General features: G+C 44.0%; 1 protein-coding gene across 1 annotated transcript in view; it reads left to right on the top strand.

Annotated features, from left to right (window-relative positions):
* Nucleotides 1-26,306, top strand: part of EVC (EvC ciliary complex subunit 1) — a 117,138-nt gene that overhangs the window by 59,737 nt on the left and 31,095 nt on the right. The window contains exon 12 of the mRNA XM_090034493.1: nucleotides 17,382-17,594. Coding sequence (XP_089890619.1) covers nucleotides 17,382-17,594 — 213 coding nt within the window. The remainder of the gene's footprint in view (nucleotides 1-17,381; nucleotides 17,595-26,306) is intronic.

Raw genomic sequence — 26,306 nt, 5'->3', positions numbered from 1 at the left:
AGGACGGCATCCACTCACTTTTGTGAGGAAAAAAACAGTATCACACAAAACCTACTCTCCCATTCTTGAAAACGTGGTAGTGGTAACAGTATGGAGCTTGCCATGGGATAAAACTTACCCAGGAACTTGGTTCCCCAAGTCAGCTCACATTGTTATCCATGCCCAAACTAGCTAGATTAGGTACACAGGATATAGTCATACCTTTGAAAGCAGTGTGCACACAAACATACTGTGGTGCTAGGCTGGGGTGGAAAATTATTTGGGCCAGAGGGCCATTTAAGGAGTTTGATAAGCTGTCATGGGCCAGGTCAGCACCCCCCACCCCAACACAACAGCTCACCAAATCTCCCCACGTGGCACTGCTCCACTTAGCCAGGCGGATGAGATGGGGCCACAGGCAGGTGGGGAACAGCATCCAAGAACAGGATGGGTAGGCAGGGCTGGGGCTGGGATTGTGGGGCAGTAACATCACAGGGCTAGGGTCAGGGCCCAGAGCAAAGTCACAATCCGCACAGCATATGTCCCTGTGACAGACACCGGTTCCATGGGCAGGGATATATAGTAAGAGGATCACAGCTCCACCCCAGGCCCCAGCTGTTATAACCCAGCAATCATAGGTTCTCCAAAGGGACTGGCAAATACACATGAAGGCAGGGTACGTGGCCGGGCAGATGGGATGGGCCGCAGGTGTGCAGGGAGCAGCATCCAGGAGTGGGACAGACAAGGGAGGCTGGGATTGCAGGCCAATGACAGTGTGGGACTGAGGCCCAGAGCAGAGCCATGGTATGCTCCCCGCACCTCCCACATCTGTAGAATTGGCATCTATCACAGAGGTGTGCAGGAAACAAGATTGTGGCTGGGCCCTGGCCCTACGATCCTGCTCCATGATCTTGTGTCTGCCCACCCATCCTGCTCCCAGGCACTACTCCCCACCCACCCACAGCCCTACTCCATCTGCCTGGCTGCATGCCCTGCCCACATGAATCCCACCCCTTGTGGTAGGTGTGGGGTGGAAGGGCCAGGGTGCCTGGGCAGTGTAGCTGGGTCCAGTGGTGGTGGTAACACTGGCAGCTGCAGACAAAAGGAGGAGCCACTGCCACCAGGAAGCGAGTTTGGCTGCCACACTATCTCAGCCCTGCTGTGAACCTGGTGCTGGCAGGACTGGCCACACACACCACAGCCTGGGTTGTTTCCTGTGCCTAGGCTGGGTAGGACTGAGGGACCCACCGCAGGCCAGACAAAATCCTTGGTGGGGCAAATCTGGTCTGCAGGCTGTATTTTTGCAAATCCTGTGCTAGATTTCTCAACTTTGAGACAGTCCTTGGCAATCTGAAGAGAAATTTGTACTTTTGGATACTGCCTGAAACCATATTTCTTTATAGAAACAAAGGCGATACTGGAAACATGAACAAGCAAGACAAAAGTAAAGTCAGTGTCTGTTGTTCAATTAATCCACTACATTTTTTAAATTACAAATATTTTACCAGAGAAGATAGAAGGAAAAGAATTTTCATGCTAGATTTGGAGCCAACAAACCCTCTTTTATTTGAATCACACCAGAAAGCAAAGCCTAACTACATTCACAGAAGCTGAACAAGTATAATGCAATGGTCATAGAATCACAGAGTAGGAAGGGATCTCTAGCATCTCTTATTTAAGTTGTTAACAGTCCTCCTGAGATGCAAAGCCACTGTCAAAACTGACTCTAATCAGATAGCACCACATCTCTGTAAAGAACACCACAGGAATTGCTATACTGAATCGGATCATGTCGTCCGGTGCTGTTTCCCGCTTGGGACATACTCAACACCTGTCCCTTCCGTCAGCAAAAGATTTGGGCACACACCTACCTTGAATGTGCCAGGCTGCAGCCCTTCCATTGCTTCATCAGGAACCTCCTCCTGAAATCTTCGTCTGTGTAGCAGGGATCCAGGTTTAGACTAACATAATTCAATCTGCAGACTCTAGAAAGCTGCACATCTAATCCTGGGTTTCTCCCCATTCTGGGCTTTACTAGCCCTTAGTCCCTTTACTGCCCCAGGGATCACTGCGCATTCTCAGAGGGGAAAAATCAGAGAAGCCAGGCTTATTTTCTTCCTTAAATAACAAAAAACTTGCTGCTTCATACCTTCACTGCTCCTTAGGCTACATATAGCACTCTTCTGTAAGATCTGCAGACTTCCATACACTGTGCCTGGTGTGTGTGTGAGGAGTCAGTCTTTTCTAACAGCTGTTTCTAAGGGATTGCTTGGTCATAACCAGAAGGTAATTATGAGGTTCTTCATCAACCTATTCCAGGCTGCTGCTGCACATATTTTATCACAGATACCAACATCCTAATAGCATTGTGGTGGTTTGAAGGTCAGTGGTGAGTGAAATTCTAATCTCTTATAGCAAACTGGGAAAAGATTTGGCACTAGAAGTGTATGGGCAAACTAACTACAGGCATTAGTCATGGACCTGATTCTCCTCTTTTGCAATCTTGTGGCAATGCAGGTTCATTAGAGTTACACCTGATTCAAGAGAGTTACACCTGATTTGTGTCAGTAAGCAAATAATGGCATGTCAGTAGGGCTCCCTCCAGATCCCAGGTCCAGCAAAATATGCCCTGCCTATTCACTTCCACTGGGAGTATCAGAAACCAGTAATTAGGCTAAGTAAATGTGGGCCCCACACCTACATTCAAGTCCTCTCTGAGCCTCTCAGGCTACTTCCAAGGTCTCCACCTGATTGCTGATCATTGATGTGCCCCAGTGGCAATGAATGGGTAGAGCTTTTTTAAAAGCAGTGAACCCAGGATCAGGAAGGAAGCCCTATAGACATACCCAACATGTCATGAAAGGGGAGCGTGTGACTGAATGAACTGCTTGGGGATTGAAGAGAATGTCAGTTCAATTCATCAGTTGAATTAACTTGTCTATGGGGGATGTTTCTCCTATAATATTTACTTTGCTCTTCCATGTCCTCCTCCAGCTGTTTGTTTTGAGTCTTTCTCTTTTTTTTTCATCTTGTAAAGACTGGAAGCTAACCAGAGCTACAGCGGTTTCTTTACTAATTATTTATACAATCTCAAACCCTTGATTTGAGCTGTTGGTAATACTATTCTACAGTAAATAATTGTCAGGCCTTGAGATAAATACAGGAAAATGTCAGTCTGTCAGTTTAGTGTGGGTGTGTATGTGTTGAGTAGATTTTTTGTGTATACACAAGTAAATCAATAAAACTGATTTAAAAATATCAACTAAATCTTGTGATAGGTGAGTGAGTGATTATGGTCAGTTGGAGCATGGGGAATGGGCTGCAAAACTTTTCTGCTGTGGTGATGAACTTCAAATGCTGAGATAAAAATGAGGTGCTAAACAGATGAGGATAGAAGATAACTAGTATATCCTCCATAAATAATTTGCAAAAAGTAACCTAAGCATTTAAGCCATGCATCTGTTATTCCCTTCATGGAGTTCCACATCCATGACATGGCAGGAAAATTCAACAAGACCTCTTTAGCATCAGTGTTTTCACAAATGAGGTGCGGTCACAGCGGAGTCCTTGTTCAGGACTCACAGCCCTGTACAGTGTCTCTGAATACCCCCTCAAGCCATCCCAGGCATAGCTTCTAAAGTGGTGTGAGACCCAGTCTTTTGCTCCCTGACCTTTCCTGGTTATACATGGACTTCCCTCACAGAGCTACCTTCCACTCCAACTCCTAAGAGAGGCTCTTTACCTTTTTTAAACGGGAAAGAATTGCACCCTGAAGGCCCAAGCAGCAAAGCAGACAGCTCTTCCTCAACAAAGGCGTTTATTGGACATACAATAAGCATAGTCCTTGAACCCAAACAGCCTGTACAGCTTCAGGGGACCCCAAAATTATCTTGGCTGTTCTCCCCCTTATACAAGTATGTCAGAAAAACTGAGGCATGCAGCATTGTTACACCATGAACACATTTAAACAAGAAATATTACAACAGATTCTTAGTCTGTCACAGGTATGGACCAATTCTTGATTTTACAAATTCAGTTGCTTGCTTCACACAAAATTCCTGGGGTGAGTTGTAGCATGATGGCATTGCATTCCTCTTTCCTGCCTTGAATTAGAAAAGTACCATAAGCTGTAGAATCATTTGTTGTTTGTTGTACTGGAAGAGTCCAGTAAGAATATTATCCGTGTTGGCAATTTTGCTGGGTGAATTTTGCTTGGTGCCTCTTTTGATGTTCTGAATTGAACCACAACAAGGTGTTTCATGATTGAATGCTTGGGAAATGTTATGACAAGCCAAGTCTGATATGCTAGATTGTCAGTCGAATTATGAAATGAAGCATTCTACCCACCAAACAAGGATTTCATTCTTGTCAATGAATAGGCTGCCCTACCATCAAAGCCTATGGGTGTCGTGTCACTGGATTTTGGACTGGACATGGTGCAGAGTTTACATTTATGTCTTCCTGTTACTTCCAGAAGTTCCATGGCTTATCTTTCCACCAATGGCTTTTCACTTGGTGAAGTAGTTTATACTACGTATTTTATTTTGATGGATTTAATCTATTTTATGGCATCTATGTCCTATCTGTGGCATGCAATTCATGTAGAAGCTGGCTGATTCATGGTCACGTTCATCAGTCTGATATTTTCTCTTTACAAGGCAAAGGACTGCAGATGCACTGCTCTAAGTGGCATCTCAGATTTCCCACATCTGCTTATCCACTTACAGTTAATCAAGTAGTTTCTTATATCTTGTGTTGAAACTCTGCTTACTTTTTAAGGCATCTCAGCCCAACGATGTTGATTTGCAGGTTTTTATCTTGGGAAGTCTCTCAAGTTCATCTGAAGGGTTATCTGTGTGTGGACCAGGTGTGGTTTGACCAGCACCTTGAAACACTCATAGAATAGATGAGCCTGCCATCCTTAAAGTTTCAGAAGCAAACAGCAGCATAATCAAAAATATGCCATTGCTTGAAGTATGGGTATATCCATATTTTTTTGTACTTACCATTGTTGGAAGCCTGTGTTGGCAATAAGAAAATTGTGTTACATTTTGAGAGGAGAAGTAAACCGAGTTGGCTTTCCAACACCAGTCACTGGCCAGTAACTTTGCTTCATAACGCTCCATATCACATCTTACACAAGTGGGAAAGTCCTCCAAGACAACCGGTTAGTCACTGTGCCATGCTATGCAGATGATGCTACTTAAATCTTAAAATTAGTCTTTTATTTGGCAGTATAAGCCATAGAAGTGATCACCTAAAGAGGTTATTGAATCTCTACCACTGGAAGGTTTGAAGAGCAGATTAGGCAAACTCTTGGGTGGTATGATACTCCCTTGAACAGGGGTGGAATTAGATAGCCTTCTGAGGTCTCTTTTAGCCCTTTTGTTCCTATGATTTTATGGTTTCTGCGTATGCACGAAATATTATGACATAACATTTCCCCATGAGGCTGATGTGTAATTCTATTAGTCTGTTATTCAAACCTCTAGGTGTCCAGTTTGTGTGTAATTGATGTCAATAATAAACTCAGGGCCACAGAGCTTCGGTGGTTTACCAAAGCAGTATGGTATAAAATCTTCCCCAACATCATCCAAAATGTTTTTTTAAAAAGGAGCTATTTTGGTGTTTTACTTCCTAAGGGCTTTGACGATTAAAACTGTTCTATGTTGTAGTCTTGCATCATTATCAAGCAGTGCCTCTACATTGCAGGCATCAGAGGCTATATAGCATTGTGTAAATTGGATTGATGAATGAAATGGATAGCCAATCACTACACTACCAGGCTGTCCACCACTTTGTTTCTGTATAATTGTTTTTCAGGGACTTGAACAGGATGGAATAGGATCATACTTAAGAACCTAAGCCCCCCTTAGGCACCTGATAGGTGGAATGGGATCTGAACTTAGGAGTTTAGAGCTACAATTTCTAAACTGAACTACAATTTTGTGTGTCCAGTGTGAGCTGGATATTCAAAGGGCCCACATCTATCATGGAACTGCAGACATTCAGCACCTCTGGAATTGTGATCCAAGTCAATCGGCTAAACTTAGTCATTAAATTTGAGATTACCCAAAATTAAAAATCACTAATGAATGTTTTGGCCTGGGATTGAGCCTGGAAGGACTAAGAGGAAGTTAGAACTAAAAGATTAGGCATAGGAATTAGAACCAAAATACCTGGGTTTGGTCTAAGTCTGGTTTTAACATTGATTTGTTGGTTAAATTTCACTAGGGCCTTCCCAAGTACCCCTGGGGGTATGCATACCCCCAGTTGACACCCCCTGTTATACAGCAGTCTTTAATAAGACAAATAATAGGAAAAATGTATATACTAAATGGGGCTGTGGCTAGAAAAAAAACAGTCTTTCTTAGGTATTGGACCACCTTACTTGTTAAATTATAAGCACTTGAGATTTTACTGTTTTTTGCTGTGTTATTTCTATACCTCTGTAGGAGAGTGAGCTATATTCAGTTTAGATTAGTGCATGAATAGATTTGTTAAGGTTTCAATTGTAGTATATTTATATATCTGTACTCAAGAGTTTATGGCAAAAGGTAGGGGTGCGCTGATAAAAGTTTTTTGGGCTGATACCAATGGCCGATTATTAACAAGCCATAATCAGCTGATACCGATCTGATTGCTGATATGCAGCCAGGCAGCTTCGAGAGCAGAGTCTAGCTGGTAAGTCTATTGGGGGAAGGGGCATAGGAGGGGACAGATTGAGGTTCCCATGGTGAGAGAGGAGGGGGACTGGGGCTGGGGCAGGTGGAGCGCAGACGGAGCTATGCAGCTAGTCCAGGGGTGCAGGGAGGAGGGGTGGTTCCCAATGCTGCATACACCCCTGGGGAGGCATGGGGGGCATGCACAGCGGCAGGAGCTGCCCCCCCCCATACCTTCCAAATGAGCTGTCCCATGCTGCACCCTGGCAGGGCAGCACCTGCCCCAGCCCCCCTCATCATGGGGGCCTCAATCTGGCCCCCCCACATGCCCCCTTCCTCTCCCTGCTCCTTCCCCTCAACAGACTTACCAGCCAAGCGCTGCTCTCCAAGCTGTGGCTGTGTGCGGGCACATGGCATTTATCAGCAACATTATCAGCTACATCAGCCATAAAAAGCCAATTACCGGTAATGTCACTTTTCCTTTTATCGGTGCCGATACAATATGCACCAATGTATCAGTGCACCTCTACTAAAAAAAAGTCTCGTGTAAATTAGGGTGTGAACAAAACAAAAATAGGATTTAGTGTTTCCAATGATGGGAGGGAGAACATTGTTTCGTTTGATTAATTGATTCAGTTATGTTGCTTAGGAAAGGATTTAGGATAAACAGGAGATAAAAAGCGTGGAAGCCAACATTCTCATATTCCAGAATATGCAAGTCCATGTATGAACTGATATTTGTGTATCATTCCATACATGGCAAAGTGAGAGAAACCTAACTGTAGGCATTTACTACAGGCCACTGAACCAGGGGAAGGAGCTGGATCTGGAGTTCTCTTGAGAACTGACAGAGGCCGTGAGTACAAGGGACTTGGTTATCATGGGAGACTTCAGTTACCCAGACATAGATTGGGAGGAACACCTGGCTAGGTCACATCATTCACTCAGTTTCCTGACTGTGATTGAGGAGCTCATTCTGACCTGGGAAGTGCAAGGAGCAACCAGAGGTAACGTTCTCTTAGACTTGGTCTTGGCCAAAGGAGATGATCTGGTGCGTGGCTTGAACACAAGGGTAACCTGGGTGACAGTGAAATTATCAGGTTCACCATCCTCCATAAAGTCAACAAATCAACCAACAGGATTGAAGTCCTGGACTTCAAAAATGCTGACTTCAGCAGGCTCAGAGCATTAATAGGGGAAGCGATGCAGAACCAGGAAGGGAAGGTGAATGGTGTGCACAAAGAATGGTCGTTGCTCAAGGATATGATCCTCAAAGCACAAAAGCAAACCATTCCTGGAAAGAGGAAAGGTTGCAGAAGAGCTGGCCAGCCCTCCTGGCTTCATAGGGACATTTTGATCCTCTTAAAAAAGAAAAATGAGGTGTACACACAGTGGAAGCTAGGGACAGTCCTCAAGAAGGACTATACATTAGTGGCCAACACTTGTAGGGAAATGATCAGGAAAGCCAAGGCAGTGACTGAGTTTAGGTTAACCACGGGAGTCAAGGACAATACGAAGTCCTTCTTTAAGTATTCAGGCAGCAGAAGGAAAACAAATGGAAGTGTGGGACCCCTGCTTAACAGCTCGGGACAGCTGGTAACTGACATTCAGGACAAAACTGAACTCCTGAATGGCCACTTGCTTTTGTAATTTCACTAGACCAAGGGGAAAGACAAATGAGATGAGGCTCATAGGAGGCATGCTGAGAAGTTTAACACTGTGGATGCTGAGCAGGTGCAATGCCAAATCTAGACATTCATAAGTCAGCAGGACTGGATGGACTTCATCCGAGAGTGCTGAAGGAGCTGGCTGAGGTCATCGCGGAACCCCTGGCAAAGGTCTTTCAGAACTCGTGGTGCGCAGGGGAAATCCCTGAGGATTGGAAGAGGGCCAACATGGTGCCCATCTTCAAGATGGGGAAGAGGGAGGACCCGGGTAACTATAGGCCAATCAGCTTAACCTCTATCCCAGGGAAAATCCTGGAAAAGCTCATTAAAGAATCTATATGTGATACACTCACGGAAGGTAAGATTCTGAATGACAGCCAGCATGGCTTTTGTCATGGGTAGGTCTTGTCTTATCAATCTCATCCCCTTCTACAACCTGGTCTCTCGCCACCTGGACATGGGAGACAGGGTAGATGTTATATACCTAGACTTCCAAAAGGCTTTTGATCTAGTATCCCACAATATCCTTGTTTGAAAACTGGAAGATTGAGGGCTCAGCTGCTTGACGGTTCAGTGGGTGGGAAACTGGCTACAGGGTAGGACCCAGAGAGTTCTCATGAACGGATCTGTGTTGTCCTGGTGCAAAGTGGCAAGTGATGTCCCTCAGGGGTCCTGGCTTGGACCAGTGCTTTTCAACATCTTTATCAATGATTTGGATGGGAGAGTGAAAAGCTTTCTGGCCAAGTTCACAGATGACACCAAGTTATGGAGCAGTGTGGTCATGCCAGAAGATAGACTGCAGATACAGGTGGACCTGGACAGGCTCGAGAGTTGGGCAGACCAGAACCAGATGAAGTTTAACACTTCCAAGTGCTCCACCTGGGGGCAAACAACCCTCAACATACATACAGGCTTGGTGATGATAGCTTGACTTGCACTGCAGCCAAAAGGAACCTAGATCAACCATTGCATGAATATGAGCCATCAGTGTGATGCGGTGGCCAGTAGGGCAAATAGCATGCTGGCATGCATTACACCATGCATCTCGTGTAAAACTAAGGAAGTGATACTCCCACTGTACTCAGCATTGGTGAGACCACAGCTGGAGTACTGCATCCAGTTCTGGGCACTGCACTTCAATAAAGATGTGGAAAAACTTGAGAGGGTCCAGAAAAGAGCCACCCATATGATCAGGGACATGCAAGGCAAGCCATACAAGGAAAGACTGAGGGACCTGGGCCTCTTTAGCCTAAAGAAGAGAAGGTTGAGAGGGGACTCAATAGCGGCATATCACTATATCAGAGGAGTGCATTAGGAGCTTGGTGAACAACTGTTCGCTAGGGCAACCCCTGGGGAAGACCAGGACCAATGGATACAAACTCCTAGAAGGCCACTTCAGGCTTAATACCAGGAAAAACCCCTTCACAGTCAGGGTGTCCAGACTGTAGAAGAAACTCCCTCCAGTGATGGTGCAGTCATCTACCCTGGCAGCTTTCAAAAGGAGACTGGACAGTCACCTCACTGTGGTCACTTGACCCCAGGTGTCTTCCTGCCTAGAGTTGGGGGGCCGGATCCGATAATCCCTTCCAGCCCCTAACAATCTATGAGCTGTAACAGGTACAACATAGTAATGGCAACCCATCTTTGGAGTTAGATAAGAAAAAGTTTCCAATATTTTCAAAAGGTCATTTTTTCCCTTTTCTTACTGATAATTAAATTCTTCACCTCAGCCCAGATAAAAAATTACAGATGTTTTCATTGTCTTGTTTTAATGTCACTCTTCTGCTTTTTAGTGAAGTTCCGTCGGGTTTTAATTTCCCCTGTTTTTTTTCCTGCAAGATAATAAATTTGTTTTCTTGTTTGAAATTCAAATGAACCCAGCATTAATCCAAGACTATTTTATTTCTGCATCCATATTGTTTCATTTCTTTCTGCTTAATGAGTTTCTATAGAGGTTTTTTGAAAGGCCTGAGGTTGGCTGTCAAATATTACAAACAGATTCATTTAACTGTTCAATCAGCTACTCTATTAGTGGAATCAATTTGAATAAATTGTATTAAGTAAGAGTTTTGAAAACAAAAAGATGACATGTCAAGAAATATAGGATGACTGTTTCTTGGGTGTTTCAGTCCAAAAACAGGACATTGGAATTCACATGCTTCCCACATACACACACACATATACACTTCTTTGGACAGAAAAAGAAACTTACAATATGCAATGCAACCTCCCTATTTAGAGCCACAGTCTACTCAGTGACTCCCATTGAGTAGTTGCTTACTCACAAGCTTCTATTCAGCTTGAGCAGAGAAAGTATTAATCTGAAGTCAGGCAGAAGGCAGGGAAGAGCTGCACTTTATAGACAAACTAAATTAGTCTGAATTAGCTTTTGTGACCCTTTTGTTCCTATGGGTTTCTTATTTGTTTGCCTCTCCAAGTCCTGCCCTCCCCATTTCCCCTCCATTTCCTCCCTTCCCTGTCTTTTATATTGACATCTTTCTCTCTAATCGACTGCTCTCTTCATGTCCTTCCATGGCATCTGATAAAGAGATCAGGCTCACAAAGGCTTATGTATCTGTGATTTACTTAGTCTGTAAGGTGCATTTCTACCCTGCCTTCTTGTCAGCTTGAGTCACATTGAAAGAATCTGGCTCTATTAGCATATTTTTCTCTATATGTTCTTATCCTTTTCAAGACACTATAGTAGAGCAACCACACTAATTGGGGTAGACCCCTGTGCAGGTACATAAGCATGCTTGATCAATCAGTAATTGTACAGTGTACTACAAGAAGAGGGTATAGATGTAACATTTATAAGCGCAGCAAAACCATTGAAACGTTAACCTTATTTCATTCAAAGTTAAGTTCACAATGATGTAGCTTATTGGAGCATGCAGAGATAATAGTTACAGCATAACAGCTGATGCATGCTGCTTAGTGGCAACTCTTCATCCCCTTTTGAAGAAGCTGAAACGACCTCTGGTTCAAAGACTGTAATTTGAAATACTTTTTTAACATAAGAGAATTTAGAAATGGTATCTTTTTAAGATCAAACAACAAACATCAAAAAATGTCCTAATCAAAAAGGAGCATGAACTCTTCGTAGAACCTGAAAGGAAAAGCTGAACTACAGAAGCTGTGTCTGTTTGTTTGGCGTTCTACCACTTGCGAGTACCTTCATAGTGTGTTACACAGTGATTCATTCTCTCTCTCCTTCTCCCCAAGGAAAATGTGTACAGTTCAGCATTTTGATTTGACAGGCTGTGTGATGTGGGTTTTCTTTTGAACGTGTGCGCTGCTGTGTGCACACGTTACAGAAGGCAGGTTGAAAGGCATTCGGAGTGCTGGAACTCGTGCGGATTGGTGAGGTTTGTGATGGTCCGTAATTTCAGAGCTCATTCCACAGTCTTGGACCAGTCTTCAGCACAGACAAGCTTGTAAAATGGTGACAGTTATAAAAATAAAACCACCACCATAGTAGGTACTTTCAGTAGGATCTTTGAGTTCTTAGCACATACTAACTTGTATCCTGTCTTGGTATTTAACTATCCTACCAGAAGCTGTATTTACACCAACAGTATTGTCAGCATGCCTGGCTACACTTGATCTGAAATACTGTCCTTATAATTCTAACACCACTACCTGGTACTTCTGTAGCTCATTTCAACAGATGATAGCTAAGCACTTCCCAAACAAATAACAAAAACATTTGGCCTAGGGATTGTATTACCCACCAGTGACATACAGTTGTCTGCAAGGACACAATCACTGTTTAGCTGATGCAAATTAACGTCAGATAGTAAACAAAGAATACAGTATTTGTGTGAACCTGCAGGGAGCACAGACAGAATGCAACTTTTTTGCTCTTTAAACAAATGGCAAGTGATTAAAACCTCTGCTTTACATTCCATGCAAACAATTTCCTCACAAATAGAAACTCACCGCTTCTACTGTGAAGGAGAAATTATATTTATACTGAAGCAGGCTGCCACCTACAGAATGCCAATTACTACTATAGCCATGCAGTTAGAGTCTTCAGACTAGCATGGCTAGCTACCTCTCACTGCAGTAGCAGTGGTGATTGCAGTTAATATCTGCATGTATTAATTGAGCCTGACCTTACATGAGCACTTGTGAGATTGCAGTAGCAACAGATAAGGCTGCAGACTACTCTAGAGAGGTTTTAAACTAGTGGGGGACAACCTTTTTCTAGGTGTGTCACGAATAAGCTGCCCCCTTTCTGAGTGACACTCTAATCTCTTTCCACCGTCCAAACTGCTGCTCTGTTTTCTGCTTCCTGCCCTATCTGCTGGTTCCCTTGCTGATCTGCCACATGTCACACACAGAGGCAGCCACTTGTGGCACACATATCACAGATTGGTCATCCCCGCAGCTTGCAGGTCCTCATCCCTCCCCTCCCCTGCAGAGCCTGCAAGCCCATCCCCAGCCACGGGCTCCAGCTCCAGCTCTGGCAGCCGTGCCCAGCAGAGTGTGGCTGGCGGCGGCGGGGAGCAGATCTCACAGCTCACAGCTCCTCATCTCTCCCCTCCCCTGCAGAGCCCCGCTCCCCACCACCAGCTGTACTCTGCTGGGCACGGCCGCCAGAGCCGGGGTTGGAACTGGAGCCCGCAGCTGGGGACAGGCAGAGACGGGCTATGCTGTTCTAAAGACTCTGCATAGCCCGCACCCTTGTATAGCCTGTACCCACCCATCAAGTTTGCAAAAACTTGTATAGCCTGCGAGCTATATGCACGAAAATATGGTAATTAAGACTCCTGCATTCAGTGCACAATGTGGGTATTCTGAAGACAGACAGACCTGGAGCTGATTTTTAACAACTACCAATTCAGTTACTTCTTCCCACTGCAGTGGTAGGGCATTGTCCTTGTTTCCCGTTCCATGAGCAGTAGCAGGGTGGGAAGTGTTATTGGTGTTTCTGGTTTTGTGCTTTGTAGTGAGCTTGGAGTGGATGGTTTTTAGGACATAGGGGATTGGACTCAATGGCCTGGGAGATGGCTGTCCTCTGCACTTAATGAGGCAACGGTTGTGTGGAAAGTATATGTCATTGTGTAATAGCATAATGCATATGGGAGAAGGAGATCAAACTACGTGTGTGCAACCTAAGTTCTGGCATTTTCATATTTTTAGTATTTGACTTTGCATCCTTATCATTCAGTTTTTAATAGTGAGATGGTGACAGCAACCAGGCACAAGACAAGGCAACAACCAGAACAGTTTGAGTGTAGGAGCCATTTTGCTGTAAGAATGCTAAAGACAGATTGCTAAAAATGGTTACCTATCATTTTAAATGGAAGCAGGGTAAGTTAAAGTTTTTTAGAGGGCTCTAACGGTGATTTACAGTGTTTTTAGGGCTGTCAAAATGTGTGTGCAGATTCACACAAAAAACAGTGCTTAGTATTGCTGGACAACTGCAGTGCGCATATGACCTTTCCATAGGCATTGTTTTTCTCTCTCCCCCTTGAGATAGTTACCTGTATTCAGCTACTCTCCCTGGAGACTATCTAGACTTTTTGTAAAACAGACCAGATCACCTCTGTGTGTATTTGGCAGTGAATATTCTGCCTCCAGACAGTCTCTTGAGAAAATGTAGCATTTTGGATTTCATCCATCCTAAATCAAATGAAACCTTTTGGAAATGAAACAAGTTCAGCAATTGAAAGTTTCTTCCACAATGGTGGTATGGTGGTTTCAACAGAAATATCAGATAGTGTTCCCCTTCCCCACACCCCAGTTTGTAGCTGGTGTGCAGCAGAATTAATTTGAACAATGATGTCCTTCTAGGAGCCAGAGTGGAATGACATTTTCCAGGACTACAGTATCCTTAATTCTCTTCTTTAGAGACAAGTTACTCTAATCCTCCATTTTCTTATCTCTTGCCTACTGTCAGATTCATAGCAGCATCACCTAAAATGCAGCCATGAATTGTTGTTCTCCATGATGGCAGTACCTGCATCGTGGCACCCCTGAGGGTGGGTCTTGCAGTGCCTCTATGCTAGTGTAATCCACTGGCGAGTATGCGGATTGTCATAAGTCTGTCTGCATGCGTGATCCACAGAAGATTGGAGCTCTTAATTACAGTTGTCCTTTTTCCCCTCTTCCACCCCAAGCCTTGGCTCTTTCCCTCAAGCAGGAGTGACTACCCTCCCACTTTTTTGTTTTGCTCTGAAGATTTTTGGTTCAATTACCTTTCCCCCTGCCCATCTTCTCAACCAAGTCATCTAGCTGGTCATCACACTAGCACTGAACAGGTGATAGAAAGATTTCCATGCCAAAGACTTTGGAAATCGTTATACAATAAGTAGATGTTTCAGTTGACTGTCTGTTTAACTCTTATTAGCTGTAACATGTATTAAAATATTTTATGGAGGAAGCTGCACTGTCTTAAATAAAGAAGAGTATCATGAGAGCGCTTCAAGTTTGGTAATAGGCTATGGCAGTGGTGGCCAGTCTGCAGATAGAGGAGTTGACAGGAAGAACAGTACCAGATCGGACAGGGAGTAGAAAGCAGAGCATCAGATCAGGCAGGAAGCAAAAAGCAGAGCAGTAGCTTGGTCATGCGAGCCCCAAGCAGGAGGCAGAGTGCTGAGCAGTAGATCTGGTAAGGGAAAGGAATCAAAGTGGCACTTGGGGAGGATGCAGCGCTAATTTGTGGCAGGCCTTCCTTAAAGGGCTGTGGAGTCTTTCATCCAGATTGCCAATTCAGATCCAAACATTGCAGCTAGCAACCCCTGATGGTTGTTTCATGATATATATAGAAATCATTGCTGAATTTAGCTCACAGAAGTCCACATCACAAAAAGTACTATATAATGCACAATTATAATTAAAAGTTGACACCAGACCAATAAAAAGTAGGGGCACCTATATCAGGATTTACCTCAGATGCATAAGCCCAAAACCAGTTTAAAAAACTCCCCAGACTTGGAGGCGCCTTTAGGTCCGTTTCCTTTTAAAGACCCTAGAATGTGTCTGCACATAACTATAACTGCTCCATCTATAACACATTCATTAATGTGCTGTAGTTACTACACATTAATGTGCTGTAATACTGGTTCACCAAGTACTAAATCAGTGTGCAGTAACTTACGCTATTGCACAGTAGTGTCAGCACATGGGGTTTTAGTGACATTTACTGTACAGTAGCCTAATGTTACTGCGCAGTAGTGTAGTAGCACAGTTTTTGCCTGGCACGCTGAGTTCAGACACATCCCTGTTCTTAGCATTTATTATTGCCTGCCTCTAGGCATCTCCCCATGCTGTACATGAGTATCATCTTCATTCTGGGGCACCTCTTTTCCCTGTGCACTATATGGGGAAGCCACAGTTCTTGGCCCTGGGCTCTGGATTCCATTCTAGCAGTCAAGTGCCCTGATCCTGTATTGGATCTAGGCCTCAGTCTTCTTACTGAGGGCAGAGACAGAAACCTAATTCCTCTCTCAATCACAGGGGTGATTCCTGGGCAGCCTACTGAAAGGAAGCTTACTTTCCAATTACACACACTTTGTGCATCAAACAGTTGGGTTTTTTTTACGTATTTGAAAAAGTCTTTCATCCTGACATACACATGCATAATCACTTGGAACTCAGGGGCTAAGACTCCTTGTGACCAGAGAGCTACAAAGTCAAATTCCCATTCATCAGCAACAAAAGAAAATCATGTAGCATAAAAAAGCAAAGCAAGCACAACCCCATGCATCTGAACTGGGTCCATTACAAAGCAATACCTTCAGACTCACTGTGGTACCAGCAAGCTTTTCCTTCATCAGAAGAAGTGCCAAACTGCTTGCCTCCTGATAGCTTTTACTTTACATCTTTAGAAATATTTCCCAGGCTGCGCTGCTCTGCTCTTAAAAGAATAGCACACTTTCACAAACAATATGGTACTTACTTCCAAAGGGACATCTTTCATAAGAACTACATTCAGGGTCACCCTAATGGTTACCAGAGCTGACCTAGGGGTGTGCAAGGCCTGGGGCATATCAGCCTGTGCTGGGGGGTGGAAGGGGTGGTGAGCGGCCAATGCACAAAGGTGGCCATGCACGGCAGCCACGTGGAATCATGGCACCCTGCCTGCAGGGCCCCCCAAAGCAGCCTCCCCGATTCGCCCCTCCAAGGGACAGCTCTGCTGGTCACCCTGAAGTCCCACTGAGTTTTTCTTCTTAGCCACTTGGTCTGGAAACAGTAAAGTATTCTTTTTAAATATTCAGTGATTTCCATGGTATTACTCAGTGATTTAGGCTTAAGCATGTGCATAAATCTTTCTAGGACTGGGACTCACAGATCAGACTTGTCATCACCTACAAAGGTTGAAATTAATGTCCACACCCTGTTAGCACAAACATGCACCACAGTTTGCAACAGCAATAATTACAGTTATTTATTTGTGCTGTTTAGAAGCCCTATTGAGGTCTCACTGTGATGGATGCTGTCCCAAGAAAACAGCAGTCTAAACAGACAAGCCAAAAGGGAAACCTTAGCTTTCCCATTTTACAGATGGGAGAAAAAGCACAAAGGGCACTTTTACATGTGCGATGGGGATGGGGAGAGGGAGGCACTTTAATTAGAGTGGTTCTGAGAGTTTAACAAACTTTAGTTCAAATCCTCCCATTGCCATTTTTAAGCATGGGGACGCTGATACATGAGATGTGGGAAGCTGATGAAGTGCAGCAATTACCATGTTCCAGCATGAACTGCTATCTCTGTCCAGTGTTTCAACCCCAAAGCCGACCTTTCTCTGCAGTTTCAGATGGCCTACTACCAGGCATAAACATTGTCGATTCAGACTTCAACAAACCTGTATCATGGAACAATTCAAGAGAGGGTGGATGATTCCTAATGAGGTGTATAAGGATTGTAAACGGGGAGAGAAAAAGAGAGTGCATCAGTGAGGTACATGTATCAGAAAAAGCAGCCTGGTAGAACCAGGATCTGGAGAAGAAAATGAAGGGCTGTGGAAAGTGAGGCTGGGATTAGGATGCGCTAAGGGAACAGATGATGGAAAGGGGCATGACAAGCAAGTTATTAATGAATTATATCCTTTGTGTTCTTTTAGGAGCTATATGTGAGATCTTCTCATGCATTAGAGGAGCTTGTTAAAGAGCTGTTTCTTCAGAACCTTCCTAGAATAACCGGTCTCTCCTTAAGAGAATGTGAACTTTTAAAAGAAGAATGGCAGGAGAATTTGGTCCTTCAGTTGGAAAAAGTGGGCAGCTATAGACAACAACATTGGAAGCTCTTCCAGGAACAAATGCAACAAGAAAAACAGGTACAGTTGAAAAATGTGATGGGTATCAATATTCTCAAGTCATAAATTCTAAAAATAGTTATATAGATTACCGTATTTCTTCCATACTTCATGCACCTTCCACCTCCCCTTTTCACCTTTCAAAAACAATAGGTATGATCTTATTTGGGGCATGTTGTATATGTGAGAAAATATGGTATCAAGACAGTCATGCATGTATGTGGGTTTTTTATTTCTACATAGACTTGTGGAGTCCAAATTCAGAGTGGGCAGTTTGGATTAGTGCATGTTATTTTTGCATGGGAAAGGTGGTAAACTATTAGAGAACATATGGCCTCAGTCTTTTATAGTGTTTTCAGTACATAAGTCTCTTTGGGCAAAGTGCTAGCCTAATTCCAAATTTTTTCTGACTGGGGGGTGGGGAAGAGGCTATAGTGCACATACATGCACACACACGTGCACACACAGCCCTCCACATGGAATACACAGAGTGCATAAAAATAATCACAAGCATAGTTTTTTGCCTGAAAGGGGGCAGCCCAGGGTGTTAAGGGCCCAGAAGAGAGAATAGAAAACCCTATTCTGAATAGACCATGCCTAATACGAACAGATTTGGGGGAAATTTTACCCTTGAAATGCTAAGAAGCCTCCTCTGAGCACATGCAAACTGCAGTTTTTCCCAGGGCTTATCAATATTTGGGAAGATTTTCTTGAAGGCAAAAATCACCTCCCTTACACAAAGGCAAGCCCTGCCAAAATTAAACCATGTTCATCCAAAGCATGAGTACTAGAGAAGTAAGCCGGAATACCCTAAACTACGGCAGATTTACAATGGAATGAAAACAAGGTCTTGTGGTGTGAAGTGTTGAATGACCTTAATAATAGATGCCACTATCTATATTAGAAATGCAAAAGTCTAGAACTCTTGGTTCAGAGATGATTCCTTTTATTAGACCAACTAGAAATCGTAAAAAAATGTCTTTTTCGGCAAGCTTCTGGGCCCTCAGGCTTTCAGGCCCTTCATCTGGGAAAATTAAAGATGGCAAAAAGTCCCCATAGGTAGAAAATAAACTTCATTTTTACACAGAGGGACTTGAAGATGGAAGTTTATTTTAGCTGATTTTTGATTTTTAGACTTCATTGCTGAACAACAAGAAAAATTTCTAAAATCTCCCTGCATGCCATCTGACAGCAACAGGGAAGTAGTCCTACCTGATCTACACAACAAAGAACAACCCACAGAGATACTTACGTGGACCCAGAGGGACAGACTTCCATCTTCAGCTCCATCTTCCTCTGTACAAAAATGAAATTTATTTCCTACCTATAGGGTCTTTTTACCATCTTTCATTTTCCCTGAGTCAGATGAAGGGTGTGTGAGCCCAAAAACTTGTGGAAAAAGACCATTTTTGCAATTTCTTAGTTGGTCTAATAAAAGGTAATATCTCTGAACCAAGAGTTGTAAATTTTTGCTTTTCTTTTTTTCTCAGACCAATATGGCTACCAAATACACCCTGAAACTATCTATACTATACTCTTCTATATTATACTATAACAAGGGCCGTGTATACACATTCATATCATCCGGGGCAACTCTCCTAGGTTTGTTTCCCTGAGAGAATGTTGTACAGTATTCTGTTATGACTAACCTCTGGATTTTCCCAGGTTGTTTCAGGGGCTTGTTGCACGTTAATTTTAGGCAGATCCTGGAGGTCTTAACCCCTGTGTTGTCCACACATTAACACCTGAAACTAGTTTTAACTACACTTTAGGTGATTCAAAGTTATGCCACTCCAGGACAGGTTTATCCCTTCTCATGTTCAGTTAATGTGTGTTCACTCTCCACAGCTGATCCACCCCAGTTGCAATCCTCCAGCATCCCAGGATGCAGTGTCCCCTCCCCCACGTTCCTGTTCTGTGTAGATGAACTTTCCATCCCTTGAACTCTACTGCCCAGGGGGCAGTTTGGGCATCAAGCTAACTCCTCCTACTGCCCCCCAAGGTGTGACCTTCCCACCCCCCAGGGATGCACCCCAGTGCAAGCAGCCTGCAGAGCACAAGCCAGCAGGACAGGTCACAGGACACAGACAGGTCCAGGAGTGGGGTCTTCAGGGTGTGGTGGGGGAACAAGATAAGGGGCCAAATCAGGTCCCCATGAGCTGGGGCTTCCTTCCCAGGGCAGGGGCAATAGTTGCCCCAAAAGTGCCTTCCCTCACCACTCCCAGCTCCTAGCCACCTCACGAAGCATGGCCAGAACCCCTCACACCCCAATCCCAAATCCCAGTTTGTTAAAACATGAGACCTTCTTTAATTTACTTCCTCTTTATTTTTTTTTAAAATCCCTGACCCCCCACCCTTTTTTTTACTTTTTATTTTTTCCCTCAGTGGGTGACTTCATTTCACCACTAATCACCCATCCCCACTTCCTTTCCACCTCCCGTTTCATTACCAACCCCCATCCTATTAAGTCTCTGCCTCCCAGCTTCGTGTTCCTGCCCCCACCAAACTCATCTCTCCAACGGTGCCCCCCCTCCCCCCCGGCCTCCCCCACTTAGTGGAGGGATAGAAATCAGCCCTAGCTCACCAGCCTTCTACTGGCAACTCAAGAGCTGCAGCACCTAGCCCGGCCCCTGATCACTAGCCCTCTGGTGGCAAGTCATAGCTGTGCAGGTTGGGGACAGTCAGAGAAGGTTTTTTATTCTTAAGTGTAACTGCGCCAAACTCAAGCTAACTTGCATCAACATTTGTGCAGCTCAAAGTGCAGTGTGTAATAGTGCTCTTAGTATCCATTTTATTTTGTACCTTTAAAAAAAAAGTCTAACTGTGATTGTATATAGTTGAGAAATACCTTCCATACAATGATCTTCTCCTCTAATTTAATATAGATGATCAAATGAACTCTTTTTCTCAGATTGGGAAGGTGACAAATCAGGTATTGATTGATTCGCAGAATCTGATGAAGTGCGCTTCAGCCCACAAAAGTGTGTGCTATTCAAATACATATGTGCGTGCACGCGCACACACACACTTTAGTTAGTCTATAAGGTGCAAATCTACCCTGCCTTTTACTGATTGATTCTCCAACTGTTACACACTGTTAAAACTGTTTTTCTAACTTGTTTTTATTACTTTCTCCATTAACCATATGTAGGATGATATTATACTGCCTATTAAATATGATAGTTTTGTGGCTTACTGTAGAGTGGTTTTACATTCATTTAGAACACTCTTGAGAATAGAAAAGTTCGAACTAGTAATTCATGGAAATTTTATAATGTACTCCATGTGCATTTATACTTGGTTTAGAGATTTCCCATATGAATATCCTCTGGTGATTTTCTGTTACCTTTCATGTTAGCTAACCTGTTGTTTCAACTATTTAGAAGGTGGGGTAGATTTCCACCATACAGACTAACCAAAGTAGATATGTGTTTGTGTGTGTGTATGTGTGCTATATTTTGTACATATATATGTATATATGTTTTTATATTTATTTATATACGTGGGGGTGTGTAAGTGTAAAAAATATATAAAACACAGCTAACAACACCTCTCAATTTTAACTGTTTACTCACCTAGTCTGTTTCTGCATCAGACAAAAATGAAACACCAAAAAGTTCAAATAGTCTAACACATCTAAGGTCCCCATTGAAACCAATGAGACTGCTCATATGCTTGAAGTTAAAGAAAAGGCATTTTCATGATTCTTACCTGTGGCTTTTGAGCAATATAAAATGAAATGTAGTGTAAATGAGGACGTTGTTACACATTACACTCAGTGGATGCCTGTACACATGCAGTTAATACGAATGAATATACTAATCCTGATGTCACTGTCACTATCTACACGTGCGTTTAAGCGCAGTCATTTACTACTCTACCGGCTACCACTTGTATCTGACAGGACTATCTGGCAGTGCAGTAAATTAGTCTACTGCATCCGAAATGCCGTCATGTACATGTAGACAGTGATGCTTTACTGCACAGCAAATTAGTCTGCTGAGCAGTAAAGCATCTTGTGTAGACATACCCAGTAAGTGTGAACTGCATTTAAAACGCATGTTCCAGATGTTCAAGCAGGAAAACATATGCTAAGTGGTATTATATTATAAGACAATTAGGTCTTTTTGGGCAAGCAGTATCTCCATATTATGGTAAGTAATACGTGTTAAGCTATCATGGGACTGCTCCATAGAGATAACCCAAATAGTCCTTATTGGCTCCACTGTGGTGCTGGGGCTGGGTATGACAAACGGCTGGTTCTTGTGCAGTGCATGGGCTGAGATCAACAATCAACTGTTTGTCAGTCCCAGCCCCTCTCACCACACTAAAGTCTTGAACCAGCTCCAGTGCAGTGGGGGTCGACAACCAGCTGATTGTCTTCTGCACAGCTGGCTCCAGCCCTATCCAAAGGGCTGAGATCACAGTAAGCATTCTATGCAACTTCTCAGAAATCTTTCTACCTTGTGGTAATGCTTACTATGATTTTAATAAAACATGTGCTAAGTGTAACTTGAGACCAGGCCCTCAGAGACCACATGCCTTCAACACTTCACAGTTTGGCCCCCATTATATAGGATTCATATCGTAATAATTCCTAGTCTCTTTTTGAGTCTATTAAAACTGCTCTAAACTAGATTGTAGAAAGTCTTTTTTCAAAACTATATATAAAACTGGTACTGAACTTTCCCCCCATGAAACAGAGACACTCAGGCTATGTCTACATGATAGACTTACCACTCCTAGCAGTTGTACCAGGAAACTTGCTGCACTACTTCAAGCAGCAGCCTTTTAAACCACAAGGCATAGGTGGTAAGACAGCTGGTTGACAGCCCAGAGCATTGTACAAAAGCATTGTAGCCATCTCTTTACAATATTTAATGCAAGCACTGTGAAGTAGCTGCAGGCTAGCCTGTATGGACATGAATCACCTGTGTAGATATAGTTTCTGAAGCTTTTTAAAAGGCTCATTTCAATCGTTTGAGTGAAATATAATCCAGTCCTTGGCCACAAACAAGTTTGAAGACCCTGAAATAACCAAGGAATCAAGGTCTGATCTAAAGTGTGTTGAAGTTAATGTCAATCATTTCTTGACTTCAGTAAAGTTTGGGATCAAAAACACACTGAACAGGAAAGAGAGGTGGAAATTCAAACCCTGGGACTAAAATTTCATGACCCAGATTCCCCTCCAGCTGAATAAATGTCCAATCCCAGGAGAGTTACAACATAAAAGTGAAGATAAAACATTTGTGAAAGATCATTAAAATCATCTGGTTGAAAATGTTGGTCAATGAGATAGGTACCAATATAGAATAAAGGCTAAAAAGGCAAAGTGATGTTTTACCAGGTATTTGAGTCAGGGTAGATAACTTCATAATATCCAGTAGGAGAGGAAAAGGAAAAGGAAAGTGAAAAAAAAAACAGTTGAGTAGAAAAGGACGAAGGAAAAGGCTACTAAGAGAAAGAAAGCAGAAAAAAGAACCTCTTTAGAGGGCCTTCTGCTTAGTCCTCCACCAATTTTAACACATCTGATATAGCTTCTGAAGCTTTTTAAAAGGCTCATTTCAATCCTTTGAATTAAATATAATCCAGTCCTTGGCCACAAACTAGTCTGAAGACCCAAACAAGTTTGAAGACCCGAAGCCCTCTGGGTCAGATTACAAGGGGTCTTCAAACATGTTTGAAGTGAAAGGGAGTGAAAGGAACTAGGGAGTGAAAGGAACTTGGTGTGGGGGTCTGTCTACTACAGACCCCCACACCAAGGGGAGGAGTTAGACCTAGAATGCTCAAAACAGCTCTCAAATGCAGCATGCTCAGAAGACCTAGTTGTCATGGGTGACCTAAATTACCCAGACATCTGCTTGGAGGAGCAGTCAGTCAGGTCTGCCCATTCACATAGGTTCTTAACCTGCATACAGAACCTGCATCCAACACAGGAGGTATGCAGTCCCACTGGGGGAGATGCCTTACTTGACTTGGTGCTGGCCTTAGGAGAAGACTTGGTGGGGGAGCTTACAGGTACAAGGTAACCTAGGGGATAGTGACCACCAGTTGATAGGATTCACTATCCAGCATAGGGTGGAAAAGACAAATAGTAGGACAGTAGTTCTAGACTTCCGGAAGGCCAACTTCAGTGAACTCAGGAGACTGGTTAGGGTTGGACTGAGGGGTAATCACATCTGTAAGATGAGAGTCCAAGAAGGATGGGAGTTCCTCAAGGGACTGATCCTACAGGCACAGAGGGACACCATCCCAGTACTCACAAAGGGAGGCAAAAGAGCCAAAAAAAACCTTCTTGGCTGAGCAGGAAAACCCAGGAGAGCCTTCAGAGGAAAAAAGAGACCTATAGGCTGTAGAAGCAGGGGGCAGCCACCAAGGAGGAGTATACCTACTTGGCTTATGCTTGCAGGGAAGCAGTGAGAAAGGCCAAAGCGGATACAGAGCTCAAGTTGGCAACAAAAACTAAGGAGAACAAGAAGTCCTTCTTTAAGTACATAGGGAGCAGGAAGAAGGCACAGGGTAACATAGGGCTGCTACAGAATGGACTAGGGCAACTCATAACTGATAGGATGGAAAAAGCAGAGCTCTTAAATGATTTCTTTGCTTCTGTTTTCCTGGACACAGATACAAATGCACCTCCCAATGAGTCTTTAGTCTGGAGTAAGAGTAATACCAATCCACCAATGGTTAGCACTGACCTAGGGAAGGGGCACTTGGAAGGGTTGGACGTATTGAAGTCGGCAGGCCCCAACGATCTTCACACAAGGGTATTAAAGGAATTGGCTGATGACATAGCAGAACCACTGGCACAGCTGTTTGAGCACTCATGGCACTTGGGACAGGTCCCAGAGGACTGGAAAGGGGCCAATGTGATCCTTATCTTCCAGAAGGGGAGGAAGGAGGACACAGGGAATTATAGGCCAGTTAGCCTCACCTCTATTCTCGACAAGACATTAGAAAAAATCATAAAGGATGACATTGGCAGGGGGCCAGTGCGTAACACAATGGTAAGGGGCAACCAGCATGGGTTTACAGCAGGCAGATGCTGCCTGACCAACCTGGTCTCTTTTTATGACCAGGTCACAAAGTGCTTAGATGCAGGGGAGGAAGTAGATATTATTTATCTGGATCTTAAAAAGGCTTTTGACACAGTGTCGCACCCAATTCTTATGAGCAAACTGAGTAGCTGTGATGTGGATTTTTTCGCAGTAAGGTGTGTGAAAAACTGGTTTATGGGATGCACCCAGAGAGTGGTGGTGGATGGGTCAGTTTCTCCCTGGAGGGATGTGGGCAGTGGTGTCCCCCAAGGCTCTATTCTTGTACCAGTACTGTTTAATATCTTCATCAGTGATTCGGATGAAGGTGTTGAAAACACCTTGTCCAAATTCGCAGATGACACTAAACTATGAAGCATAGTAAACACACTGGAGGGCAGGGAGCGAATTCAGGCAGATTTGGACAGACTGAGGAAAGTGGGCAGATCAGAATAGGATGAAACTCAACAAGGATAAATGCAAGGTGCTGCACCTAGGGAGAAAGAGTCTCCAACACACCTATAGACTGCGGGGTACCATTCTGAGCACCACGACAGTGGAAAGAGATCTCGGAGTCCTGGTTGATAAAAATGAACATGAGTCGCCAGTGTGATGAGGTAATAAATAAGGCTAACGGCACTCTTTCTTGCATCAGCAGGAGCATCACAAGCAGGTCTAGGGGAGTGATAATTCCCCTCTATGTGGCATTGGTGAGGCCGCAGATGGAGTACTGCGTCCAGTTTTGGGCGCCGCACTTCAAGAAGGATGTGGATAACCTTGAAAAGGTTCAGAGGAGGGCTACTCGTGTGGTTGAGGGCCTGCAGGTAAGACCCTTTGAAGGCAGACTGAGGGATCTGAATCTCTTCAGCCTCTGCAAGAGAAGGCTGAGAGGTGGTCTTGTGGCTGCCTACAAACTCAGTGGGGGGTCAGCAGGGAATAGAGGACACTGTTTACCAGGGCACCCCTCGGAGTTACCAGAAATAATGGCCACAAACTGAAGGAGAACAGATTTAGATTGGCCATAAGGAAGAAATTCTTTACAGGAAGGGTAGCCAATATATGGAATGGGCTTCCAAGGGAGGTAGTGCTTTCACCTACCCTGGAGGTGTTCAAGAGATTAGACATGCATCTGGCTGGAGTTACTTAACCCCAGTGCTCTTTCCTGCCTGGAGCAGGGGGTCGGACCCAATGATCTACCAGGTCCCTTCAGACTCTGTGAATCTATGAATCTACGTTCATTTACTTGTGAGGTAAGAGTGCAATCTCTGCCATCTTCCAAAAGTCTGATTTGTGCTATTGTCAAACATATTGAGATAACAGACCATCTAGATGTGCCATTAAAGTATTTATTGGTGCATATTTTGCTAAAAGGGGATTGATATGGCTAGATAATGGTTCTTTGGGTAGCGCTGTATGAGAGAATTCAGCAGCCTTTTGGGTCATTCTGGAGCATGTACTTTGGGGTCTACAGCAGGTAGGTGCTGCCTCGGGGGTCCTACCACCATGGAGGGAAGAACCGGGGTCCTCCGCAGCTCAGGGACCACTTGGCTCACCATGGCTCACCGGTCAGGAACAGGTAGGCTCAGGAGGGAGGATCAGGCCCCTCACTTTTTTTTTTTCCAGTGGAGCCTGCCCATGGCAGTGGGGGGTGGGGAGGGGAGAGGTGGGTGAACTGATGGGGGGGCCGTAATGCACTGTG

The sequence above is a fragment of the Crocodylus siamensis genome, chromosome 2 (genome assembly GCF_052110815.1).
Source record: "Crocodylus siamensis isolate JL-2025a chromosome 2, ASM5211081v1, whole genome shotgun sequence".
Lineage (NCBI taxonomy): Eukaryota > Metazoa > Chordata > Crocodylia > Crocodylidae > Crocodylus > Crocodylus siamensis.
Note: the sequence above shows the minus strand (reverse complement) of the source record. Positions and strands in the feature narration are given on the sequence as shown.